General features: G+C 39.0%; 1 protein-coding gene across 2 annotated transcripts in view; it reads left to right on the forward strand.

Annotated features, from left to right (window-relative positions):
- Positions 1 to 10,349, forward strand: part of cacna1ha (calcium channel, voltage-dependent, T type, alpha 1H subunit a) — a 58,319-nt gene extending 47,970 nt beyond the window's left edge. The window contains exons 26-33 of one of the 2 annotated variants that reach the window (XM_079611656.1): positions 420 to 553; positions 671 to 741; positions 1,023 to 1,101; positions 3,483 to 3,604; positions 3,704 to 4,000; positions 6,686 to 6,854; positions 6,953 to 7,107; positions 7,204 to 10,349. In XM_079611656.1, coding sequence (XP_079467782.1) covers positions 420 to 553; positions 671 to 741; positions 1,023 to 1,101; positions 3,483 to 3,604; positions 3,704 to 4,000; positions 6,686 to 6,854; positions 6,953 to 7,107; positions 7,204 to 8,202 — 2,026 coding nt within the window. In that variant the 3' untranslated portion in view covers positions 8,203 to 10,349. The remainder of the gene's footprint in view (positions 1 to 419; positions 554 to 670; positions 742 to 1,022; positions 1,102 to 3,482; positions 3,605 to 3,703; positions 4,001 to 6,685; positions 6,855 to 6,952; positions 7,108 to 7,203) is intronic. The other variant, XM_079611657.1, reaches the window with a different exon arrangement.
- Positions 10,350 to 12,274: the final 1,925 nt, after the last annotated feature.

Here is a 12,274-nt window from a genome sequence, read left to right on the forward strand (position 1 = left end):
TGGCAATATTCAAAATATAACTGTAATTAACAACACCCAATCAAGTATTGAAATTAAAATGAATTATGTATACAGTATTATAAGAAGACACCTTTGTGATTAAGCGTGACAGCGTGATTAAGTCCTGTTTTAATATGTTACGTCTGATGTCATGCATAGGGAATGGGATGAATCCTTTGTTTCAGTAAAATGAAACGTGCCAAATTAAAAGGAGTCATGATCCCTGTTGTTTATCATTAATCCCACAATAGCACATGTACAGCTGCAATCAACCGTATGTTGTTGTATTTGCAATATGCTTATAAATCTGTGTACGGTTTGTTTGCTCAGCTTGCTTAATGTTCAGACACCGATTAGCTAAATGACACTCGTAGCTGGAAGTCGTATTGTAACTGTATGATGTTTTAATGTGCTGGCAGATGGAACCAGCTGGATCTAGCCATAGTCCTGCTCTCTATCATGGGCATCACACTGGAGGAGATCAAGATGAATGCAGCGCTGCCAATCAACCCCACCATCATCCGCATTATGAGGGTGCTGAGAATAGCTAGAGGTACTGCAGTTTTTTAGCTTCTTGTTTTTCTCTCAGACCATACAAAATGTATTTGTATGGTCTTTTACAAGTGGATGTGTTTTTGGATATGGGTTTCTCTGTGCTTTTGCCCAATAGTACTGAAGCTTTTGAAGATGGCTACAGGTATGAGAGCCCTGCTGGACACAGTAATGCAAGCTTTACCACAGGTACCTAATGTTGTGTGTGTTTTTGTTTATACATACAATTTATAGTAGAGACAAAATATGTTTACAGTGTGTATACAGCATGCTGTTGTGTGTATGTGTGATTTTGCTTTAGAGAGATGTAGATGTACTGCACAATTGCATTTGTTTGTGTCTTTGTGTGGATATGTAATTCATGTGGGAGGACAGAGTAAAAGTTGGAGATAAAGTATCTATAACACAATGCTACTCCCCATGATTGATTGTTTAATAACATACAGTGATATTGCGCTTCCTCTCTTTAGGTGGGAAATCTGGGCTTGCTGTTTATGCTCCTCTTCTTCATTTATGCGGCACTTGGCGTGGAGCTTTTTGGGAAACTAGGTCAGTGCTGCAATCCTGCTCACTCTTCATACTGAGCTCTCCATTTCACAGTTTTAGCAGCTTTGCTTTACCTTAGCTGACACTCTTATTTTTAGGCCAGAATTGCTTCAGTTTGGTCCCCATGAGAATGCTTCTCTCACAGTTTAAGAACTCTCCTTGGACTATACAGTACTGTCATAATCAGGGGTTAAATTGGGATTTGTTATGTGGGGGGCTCTGTGGTGTCAATGGCCCATGACCAAGTAAACACTGTAATAAATAAATCATGTAATATATTTGTAGAAATAATAATACTGGAATGCAGAAATACTACACAGAACAAACTGTCATATTATTTAAGACAGCATGTTAGAAAAAATACATAAATTGAATCATTTTTGTGCTGCATGTGCTTATAAGCTGGTGTCAGGTTATACGAGAATGTGCTGTCTTTATGTTTCTTTTGTGTGTGTGTGTGTGTGTGTGTGTGTGTGTGTGTGTTTTAATAGAAATCTTATAATATATATTTTCTTCAAAAGACAAATAAAATTGTATCTTAATTTAAATGGCCAGCAATACATTTAATCATGTCTGGCCATTTAAAAAAAATAAATTGGTGTCTATAAAAGTTAAATAAACATTTAATGATTTATTTAATTATATAAAACTATACTGTCAGTACACCATAGTTATACAAATGAGCAAAATCAAAGCATTTCCATTAAAGGGTATGGAAACTGATAGGACAAACTATTTGAAAGATCCTGTGTATTCCTAGATCCTAGTGTACAACATTAACATCACAATCTTCATCTTTTATTTAAAATGGCTGACCATTTATAATTTGCAGTTAGCCTCTCGAGCATCATAAATTTATGAAATCGAGCATGTTTGCTTTATGGAAATCCGCTGCTCCAATGCACAAAGAACTCAAAAAGAAAACGTATCCCTTTAACGTAATACAAGCAGCCAATCATAATAATAGTTTCAGAGAAGGCCAGCAGCCAATAGCATTTGTTAGGTTTGGACCCCGCTCCTATCAAAACGGACTCTAGTGCATGAAGATTTCAGCTCGTGCGGTAGGGATGTGACGGTGAGGATATTTTCTCACCGGTTAATCGACGTGTGACAACAGCGGTAATACCGCTATCACAGACGGGAGCTTCTTTTTTTTATTGCTAATTAAAAGGCGAAAGTAAAATGCGCACGTCCGCACATGCATTCATAATGGTGCGGAGCAGAGCGAGCATTTTTCCATAGGAATGAACTGGAAATGCTTGCTCTGTTCTGCTCACTTGTTAACACGTGTGGCCATGCGCATTTTAGTTTCGCTTTCAAATAAGCGCCAATTTGGGGGCGGATTGCTTGAATGGGGAGTTCATTAACCTATTATTATTAATAAAAAACACAACAACAAAACAGTGCAACAGTGCACTTCACATATCTCATTACAATTGTCATTGAAGACCTAGAAGCTAAACGGTGCTTACACAACAAACAAAATAATTATTAAGCATGCTACATAAAACATAAAAGCAACAATTATTAATAACACTTACAGGTTGTGATACGGAGGAGGAAGCTGATGCAAATACACTTGGAACTGAACCTTCCTTCAATATCAGCCGGCTCGCGAATCCAAGTTTGATTGCATTTAAAAAGCAATCGTCTTCAAAATGGCGCGAACAAAGCACAAGGCTCGGACTATACTTCTGTGGTATAGTTATATATATGAATTGTAGCCACTTAGTCTTCAAATGCTCCTCCTTGGGCAGATGAAAAAAGTTGGCTTTTGAGTCGCACTTCAGAACACAGCGTCTCGTCGCCATGATATTTTCCCTGGCATTGGAGAGCAATAAGTGGGCGTATCGTATTCAAATAACTTGACAAGTTGACGTCATCTAGTAAGAGAAAAAGCTTCGGTCTTCTAACGATTCATAAAAATGACTCAGAGTCGACTCTTACTTTTGAAAGACAATAACTTTATATACGGAGCACTTTCATATTTCAAACTTTGCAGGATGTTTTTGTTCACTTAGATCTATTTTACACACTACATGAAAGGTAAATTTCAAAATTCCATAATAGGTGCCCTTTAAATCCCTGCGAGAAGACTCTGGAATACAAATGACAGGATTATGCTTTCTCTTAAAGGGCAAACACTCTAATTACTTTCAGTAGCCTTCAACTTTAAAATCAATGATAATTATTGTGTCAGACGTGTCTGGGAGTAACGGCTCATTTGCTTCTTTAATGATAATACAGAAGACCCTGTCAGGTTATCTTTACTTTTAGCAACACATTCAGTGATAATCTGGGAGTCTAGCTATGCTTTTTGTGTATAAGATGTTTAAAGGTATTCGACTCTTGGTAAACTATTGTCTACCAATATTTTCATCTAGAATGCACTGACGACGACCCATGTGAAGGATTAAGTCGCCATGCTACGTTTGCGAACTTTGGAATGGCCTTTTTAACGTTATTCAGAGTATCGACGGGGGACAACTGGAATGGCATAATGAAGGTACTGCAATGCAGAAGAGTTTTTCATTGTTCTTCTGTAACTGTATTGAGAGGGTTTCACAGGTGCAGGTTTAATCATTAACATGTTGCACATGTGCAGGACACTCTGCGAGAGTGCCCTAAAGATGAGTACTGCTATCTGCCTCTGGTCTCCCCCATCTACTTCGTCACCTTTGTGCTGATGGCTCAGTTTGTGCTGGTGAACGTGGTGGTGGCCGTATTGATGAAACACCTGGAGGAGAGCAATAAGGAGGCAAAAGAAGATGCAGAAATGGATGCTGAGATTGAGATGGAGATGAAAATGGCTCGGCGTCTCAGCAACATCTCAGCGGGGAGTTCTTCAGGGCCTGAAGGCAGGGCAACTTGTGTAGGACCACACCCAGATTCACCCAAACAGGTATACATGCCCAGGTTTGCCCAAATTACTCAGAAGTTATGAATTAACATTGTCAAGCTATGTATTTATGATAATAGTATAACAAGGGGTTTTCAAACTGGGATCTGGGAAACTCCAGGCGGCTGCAAGACGATGCTAGGGGATATGTGAACATTTTCATGAAAATCAATATAGTACTAAATGTATTTTTAGGTCTGTCAAAGTTAACATGTTATAACTAAGTTATGGAAGTAAAATAATGACAAATATTTTTGAAATAAAAAAGCTTGTTGAATTGAAAGCTTGTTGAAATATGCATTGCATCAACCCTGCTTGCATTTTTATGGGCTGAAATTCAACATTGATAAAAATGCAATAATCCATATTCACCTTTCAGATTTCACTTACAAAATATTCATTCCGTTTAAAAATACAACCTATAATATTCGACAGGCAATTTTCTATCCATTTTATTTCGCTTTACGAATTCACTTCCACAAATTCAGTGGTTCAAATTTGACAAAAATATCAACATTTCACATCCGGGAACGGCAGGAATATCAGTAGATTGTTGATTGACAATCTCCATAGCTGTTAGTCGACCTCACCAGCAGGGGGTGCAAGCGGCTGTTGATGAAGAAAACGTGTGAGAGAGTCATTCATTCATGAAAACGGATTGACAAAAATGGAGCAAGTATTTGTGATGATGATATATCCAGTATATATACTGGTATATGGAAAAGCTGGTAAAGACACAAAAGCTGTGTTAACATTTAAGTCTTAGCAGTTATTGTAAGCAGCCTCTACCGTGAACGAGATTATGATGTTATTCCCAGATGCTGATGTACAGATAATACGTTAAATCGGAGGTATTTAGATAGGTATTTACACATAACTACTTTCTATTTAATTTTTAAAGCTGCAGTCCGTCGTTTTTCCTCATTGTCGCCATCTCTGTTTGAAATCTGCAATTGCAGTTATTCGTGGAATTATTAACTGTGCGTGGGTAGTAAATCGGCATGAAACAGCGCGGATGAACACAATGTATTGAGGAGAACCTGTCGCTGTGGATACTGTAGCCTACTGTCATCAGCAATGTCAGAGTATACTTTTTGAAAGTGTATAACCAACATTAGAATTTTCATCTGTAAATGTCATCTGAACAAGTAAGTAACATTCACTTTTGTTCTGACCAAATTCGGGGGGTGGGGGGAAGCATTGCAGTAACGTTAGGCTATATCATGCTGAGTAAATCTAACGATTGCTTATATCACGTCAAAACGTGAAAAATATATTTTGTTCTCAAATTATTAATGTTAACTACATCATTATTGCGTGACTACATTTAATGTGTATTAGGGCTACCTGTAGTTCAGTTTTCATTTCTGTGCAGTATAAATTCTAATTGTCATACCAACAAATTAATGTTCCTTATAACTGTTCCTCTTTGAAATAAAAAACACACGTATGTGTAATCAAATGCTTATTTAAAACTGTAATATAATCAAATTTTATTCACATGCATTTTGCACCCCTTCAAAACACGGAGTTCACGCCACCTTTCAAAAGCCCTGCCGATGTTTATCCTTGTTTTAGCATGGGCTCGGTTGCAGTCTCTTCTTTTCTGTAGCCACTGTGAAGTCCGAAGTCTTTTGGGTTTTACAACTGGTGAATCTCCAGTTGTCCCTGGTGATTGTCGCTTTAAACTTTCGGGATCCGCCATACCAAGTGCTAAGCTAAATCTCCACCTCCATCATCCACACACGCTATATAGCCGACTAGCCGGGGACTCATTCTCTATGCAGAAGTGATGTAATGACGCAAAGACATGCTCGAAATTCCCGCGGAAATCCACCAGTACCACTGGAATTAAAATCATTATTACAAGCTTACCGTTTTGAATCGAGGTAAGGCAAGGCGATCGTTTTGAACACTGGCTGGTTACGTTTTTTTTCAAAAATGTCTTTTTTGATATTTTTAAACACAAAAAAGTGCCGGACTGCAGCTTTAAGGAATATATTTCAGCAATCATGAAAATAAATAATCTTAAAACATACAAAAATATGCCATACAGACATTCAAATTAACAAATGACCCTTTTACACAAATTTACTCCCAAAACCTAAACAAAAGATATCTTAATACAAAGTAAATATTTTGTTATTTTAGATAATATTGTAATAATTTGCTTTGGTACAGTGACACTATTAAAACATCACACTTAATATTTGTCTTAATACAAATATATAGATGACTTTTATATTTTAGGTTTCTTATTAGGGGATCATCATATTGTGGCATCAAAAAGTTTGAAAACCCCTTGTATAATGAACTGGTCATATAGTATACAAAACATTGTCCCATTTGTTTTAGTTTCTTTAGTTTAGTTTTGCACTTACTGTGCACCATTAACTTTATAAGGAGCAGCCTGAGTTGGCTTCAGGCAACAGGATTGCATTTGTGTTTTATTGGATGCTGAGTTGTCACATTACAAAGAAAATATGCTGAGGCGATGTGGACAGTGAGAAGTGAGGCTCTACAGGGAGGCCAGAAACATTTGTTACCCCTCATGGGCTGCTCTGGCAAAGAGTAAATTTGCTTTGTCAACTGCAGTGAGCTGGTGAATGAACCTGGCAAACTTGGCTCTAGGTGTTTGTGAGTTTATGTGTGAGGGAAAAAGCAGTGGAATACATTTCTCTTCCACAGGAGGAGGAGATGCAAAAAACACAGGAGAATTTGCTATCTCCACGGAAAATGTCTGTGTCAAGGATGCACTCTTTGCCCAATGACAGCTACATGTTTCGCCCTGTGAGGCCAGCCAGTGCTCCATATCCACTAGAAGAAGTGGAGAACAGTCAAGGGTACCTTGAATTAGGTATAAAGACCCAGAATACATGACTTTATGCATGAATTAGTATTGACTTCAAAAGAACAAAAACTTAATGAAAGTATTCAATAACTTTTCCCATATAGGCTCCATCACCTCAGTCCACTCCCAGCCATGTGAAAGTCGTTCCCTGCTTCAGGTCCCTGGTGTTCCTCCCCATTCCCAATTCAGCTGCCTCCCCAAGATTACCCCTCCCATTTCCTCTCCAACCCACAGCATTGGCAGGACTTTATGCAGACAGGTATACTCTAAAATGTCCCATCGATATCAAGTTATTCACTGTTGTGCTCTGATTGCAGGCCACATGTTCATGAAGTCCTATGTTTATTCTTTTCAGGAAGCAATTAAAAATGAATCCATCGACGTGCAAAGTTTCGACTCCAAAGACAATCTTAAAAGACAGGCAGGGATAACCACAGGCAGCTTCAAGCTGCATTTTCCTCGGATCCCTGGCCCTAGCATTCCTCAGGAGTCACCCTTGCTGCCCCCACGTGGACATGCACCCAGTGTCCGCACCTTCCAGCAGCCCTATAGCCAGCACAATATCCCTTCACGACCTCCCAGCCTGGCCAGCAGCAGCAGAAGCACCAGCCCCAGCGGCTCCATGTTTGACTCTGCTGATCCGACCGACGAGGAGGTCCGCCACATCAACAGTACAGCACGTCTGTGGGCAGGGGTCCAGGCAGAAGCACGGAGTCACTCCCTTTCTCCTTACGCCACCTCAGGGACACTGCTTCCCATCCTCGTGAAGAACTGCAGCAGTGCTGCCAACTTAGGCGAGTTAAGCGTCAAAGACTCAAAGGAGTGCTTCGGTGTGGACACTGAGGGTTTTCTGGCAAAACCCTACGGTGCCGATGACCATCGCAGGCACTCAATTGAGATTTGCTCTTCAGTAGATGATGGGCTGTTTGGTCAAGAACTCAGCGAAAAGAGGCACGTTCCGATGCGCGGACAGTCGTTGCACATTCCCCGGAAGAAAAAGATGAGCCCTCCCTGTATCTCCATCGAGCCTCCATTTGAAACGGAGGCCCCTGCCTCTCTTGCATCCATGAAAAAGCTGTCAGAGAGCAGCATGTTACTGCGGAGGAGGACGCCATCATATGAACTGGCCCTGCAGCGGGACTCTCTGGATATGCCAGAGAACCAGCTGTCTACCCAGCCGCTCATCAAAGTAGAGCGGCACCCCTCTCACTGTGCCGAGTATCTGTCCCTGCCACACCCCGCCCCAATGGGCAGTCTGGCAGGCATTCTGTGTGAAAACACACAGCCACCCCCCTTTGATAGCAGATTTGAAGAATCCACGGACTTCAGCTCTGTAAACAGGACAGCCCAATGAGGGACATCGGCTTTAGCCAAATTTTACCGTTCGCACTCGAGGGTGCGGCAACTAGTTAAACAGGGGATGTTGACCTCTTTCTGTAGCCAAAGTTTTCTTTGTTTCTTTTTCAAATGTAATTTCATCATGAAAGCCAGCCAGGAATGGCAGCCGATCCTAGTGGGAACAGCGTTTGATCTGGAAGGGTGTTGAACATGGGATATGCAATTTCAGGTTTCCAAATGGAACTCTGGTTCTTATTTTAGTCCCAGTGCTCAATCACATTGATTTGAGTTCAGGATGTGTAGTGTTATGTATCATCTGTATCATATTTGTCAGTCTTTCCTCTCTTTGTCATGAGCATTGCTAATGTTTTCTGTAAAGACAGAGTATACAGATTAAAAGACTAATACGAACTGTACAAGTTATGTACTTTATTGACTCATAATGTGTAAATAGAGAACATATTGTATTAGTGGAGAAACAAACTCTATTCATATGGACATATTTTTTATAGAGATCTATAATGTTTTTGCACATATCTATTTGAATTGTCCTCTGTTGTCTTCTTGTGAATGTACAAGTTTTTTTTAATCGAATAGCTGTGGGATCAATTCTAGTCTGTTTAGGCCTACTGATACTGAGATGATTTTTATTTTTCTATTGAGAGGACGGAGTGTGTCGTGTTACATAGATCCAATGAGAACCAAACTACAAATGATCTGTAGCCTGAGTGCAATACACTATAAATGTTTCTGTAAGTTTACCCAGTTAGGTTACTCACTTTTTACACAAACATAGCCAGTAACGTGCATCTCACATTTACAACCCTTTACCATACTCAGGTTCATCTCTAAATGTATATTACAATTTCTGCTACACTACATTATAACCTAATTTAACCACAACATGCTATTTTGACATTTTGATGCCCTTAGCTGTGGCACAAGTTGCATGTGAAGGACAAAGTAATTCAAATGTAAATGTGACCTTGTTTTGTTTCTCCTGATGTTCAAACTTTATAACTATCAAAGCAGAAGACTAAGAGAGTTTATATCAGTACACTTCTGATCTATTTTTTGATCTGTTCTGCTTTGAAATGGCACCTCTGGGTTTGTGTGCTTGTGCAGCAATGACACATGTTTAATGAAAGGGACATATGAAAGGTTTTTTTTTTAAAGGGAGTAATGTGATTTATGTACAGTTAAACTAAGCCATGATATTTTTGGGAATTCACAGGTAAATGACTCCTGCAGATCCTGCTCTTTAAATGATCAAACTCATATCCAGTGTCATCAATGTATCACCTGAGATTTAAAAGACTCGATGCAGCTTTTGTGCTGTGTTAATTTACTATTTTCCTTTATTTCTGAATCTCCTCAAAAGATGGAGAAGGAAAATCAGTTGCATGTTACCGAGAGGTTTAGAAATATAAACATCTGGGTGTTATTTTTTTTAAGTTTTTGATATTTTGATTTTCAGATATTTTCAATTTGTAGACTTATCTAATTGCACTGAGATGTAATGACAAGGTATTCCTCATTGTAAAACTGAGTAAACACACTTGTTGTCTAATGCAATATTTTATGATAGTCTATGTTGAGATGAGTGCAAGAGGATTAGTTGTAAGCGAAACTCATTGATGATTACAAAAGTATGTACTCTGACAACATAATCTGACATCAGTTTAATATTGGGCTTTGAGACTAATGTGTGCAGTGTTTCATGCATCTTATGTGGTACTAGAGCCACTTTTTTTGCAAGAGGATTGTTGAGAGTTTTTTTTTCTAATTGCTATTGAATAAATGATAGATCTGTATGGATGGAGTAGTATATAATTGCTTAAAGTGTTTTAATCACTTTGGGCATGTGGACATTATTAGCTGTTTTTTTTTACTTGAGCTTTTGCCATCAAGCAGCCAGTCCTTTACCCTTCAATAAATAATCAACGCATTTTCCTCAAGCTTTCATGATTACAGTCATTTCTCAGTTTTTTTTCTCTTCTGTTATTGCAACTATAGGACTTGTTTATTTACACAAACTGTCTGCAATAAGTTATTTTTGGGGGATTTGATATGAGTTGGTTGATGAAGCAGAAGTGTTTGAAAAGCTATAGAATTGTATTTCTACATTGTATTACCTTGTATTGTGTAATGACCACAACTAATCTGAGGGATATTCTCTGTGAAAATACACATAAATATTTTATAGCAAAAGGAAGATGTGTAATTTGTTTTTTTGTTTTTTATTTATATAGACATTTCTATATTATTTTTATTATAATTAATTATAATTTGAATATATTAAACCATACCCCAAAAAAAATGTTTTCAAACAAATGCACAAATGTATTTTGACACGCATAGACAGTGAGAAGCAGTGGCAGTTCAGAGCCTTAAAATAGTTAACTAGTTTGAACCTCCAAATGTTGTTGCATGACCAGAAATATGATCACAGTAACTAAGGGATTGCAGACAAGCTCCCAGAATTCACCTATATGCTTTTCCAGCCATAGACCAAGTATGTTTAATATCATGAGATGCAAAAGTAAAAATTCAGCCATTTACCAAGGTGTCAGGCCAGGTTGGGCTGGTTAGCATGTTTCTGTTAGCTTCTGCTGATAAATGTAGTAACTAGTACACCATCTGGGGAGAAACATAACATTCGTACTGGGGTCTCCGGCGGGGGAGGCTGCACGCTAACAATAACGCTAAAGGCCGTCAGTCGCTAGCACGCCTCCTGAGACCAGGGGAGTGAGGTTTACTCTCACAGCTCTTACTGGCCTACAACAGTTACATACACAGGCATTTTCTGATGTTGCTTATCTGAGTAGTGTTAACTAACTGGTGTGGAACGCGGAACTACGGCAGTGGTGAATTGCCCTGTTTCAATCACTTTGTCTTTTATACGAGACCTCGGACGGCCCTCCATGCTCAAGCATACAGATGCAACAATGGCTTGTCATTATAATTTTCATATCTCCGGTCCATCCCTCTAAGGAAGTACCTCCTCTCTCAAACTTAATCTGGCACCCCAATCCAGAATTGTGGAATCTGGCCGCTCAGCGGAGCCTTCCGCCGTTACTCTGCCTCAGCGCGTGCTGAATACGATTAAAGTGAAGGCCTCTTCTACAAGGTGCTTTTATGCTCATTAATGGAGAGTTTTTGAGAGCCTGTGCAGCTCAAGGGTGGAAGACCCAGTGAATTGCTCAATTACAGTCATCCTGTCCTTCTTACAAGAGTGCCTAGACTGCAGCACACCTTCTACGCTAAAAGTATATATTGTCACTGTGTCATCATTTCACAGAAAGGTTAATGGCAAGTCAACTGGCATGAATGACCTGGCAGTCGTGTTTCTACAAGGTGCAATGAGGCTTTATTATTTTTTGAAGAAAGTTGTTTCCCCAGATAGTGTCATAGATGATCTATGACACACTATATGGGGAAACAACTTTCTTCAAAAAATTCAGGGAACCGAGGTTATGTCAGTAACAGGAGATGATTTCATGATGTTTTAAATTTGCCTCGTTGAAACGAATATGCACTGTCTGCTGTTTTTCATAAGGAGTGTTCGACTTCAGCAGTGAGTGCCGCTAGAATTTTTTTTGTCCGACTTGAGACGGCGACGACGCTACTTCACTGTGATGAATGCCGTACCGCAAGAGTAATTTGATAACAGCCATCAGTGCAGCTTCTTCAGAGCGACTGCACAGGGTCAGGTGATGACAAAACTGATTTACAATTGGCCGAATTCACAGATGACAGCGACCTTGTGTTTCATGTTTATTCTTGACACCTTCAGTTTCGCTGATGCTAACAAATCCGTAATTTTATAACAGTGAAAACTCTTTTCATGTAATTTTAATGTTATATTGTATCGTGTTTAGGAAAAATCATTCTGATAAAAGTAAATATATATATATATATATATACACATAGACACTCTATTGTTATTCAATCAGACATAATGGACTTGTCATTCACTTACTCAATCCAAATCCACCCGTTCCATTTCTCTTCCTCAAATCTTTGTGAAAATTGTGTCTCAGTTGTAGAATCTTTTTAAGTTCCTACTAATATTTATCCATGTTAAG

Source organism: Phoxinus phoxinus (genome assembly GCF_949152265.1).
Source record: "Phoxinus phoxinus genome assembly, chromosome: 1".
NCBI lineage: Eukaryota > Metazoa > Chordata > Actinopteri > Cypriniformes > Leuciscidae > Phoxinus > Phoxinus phoxinus.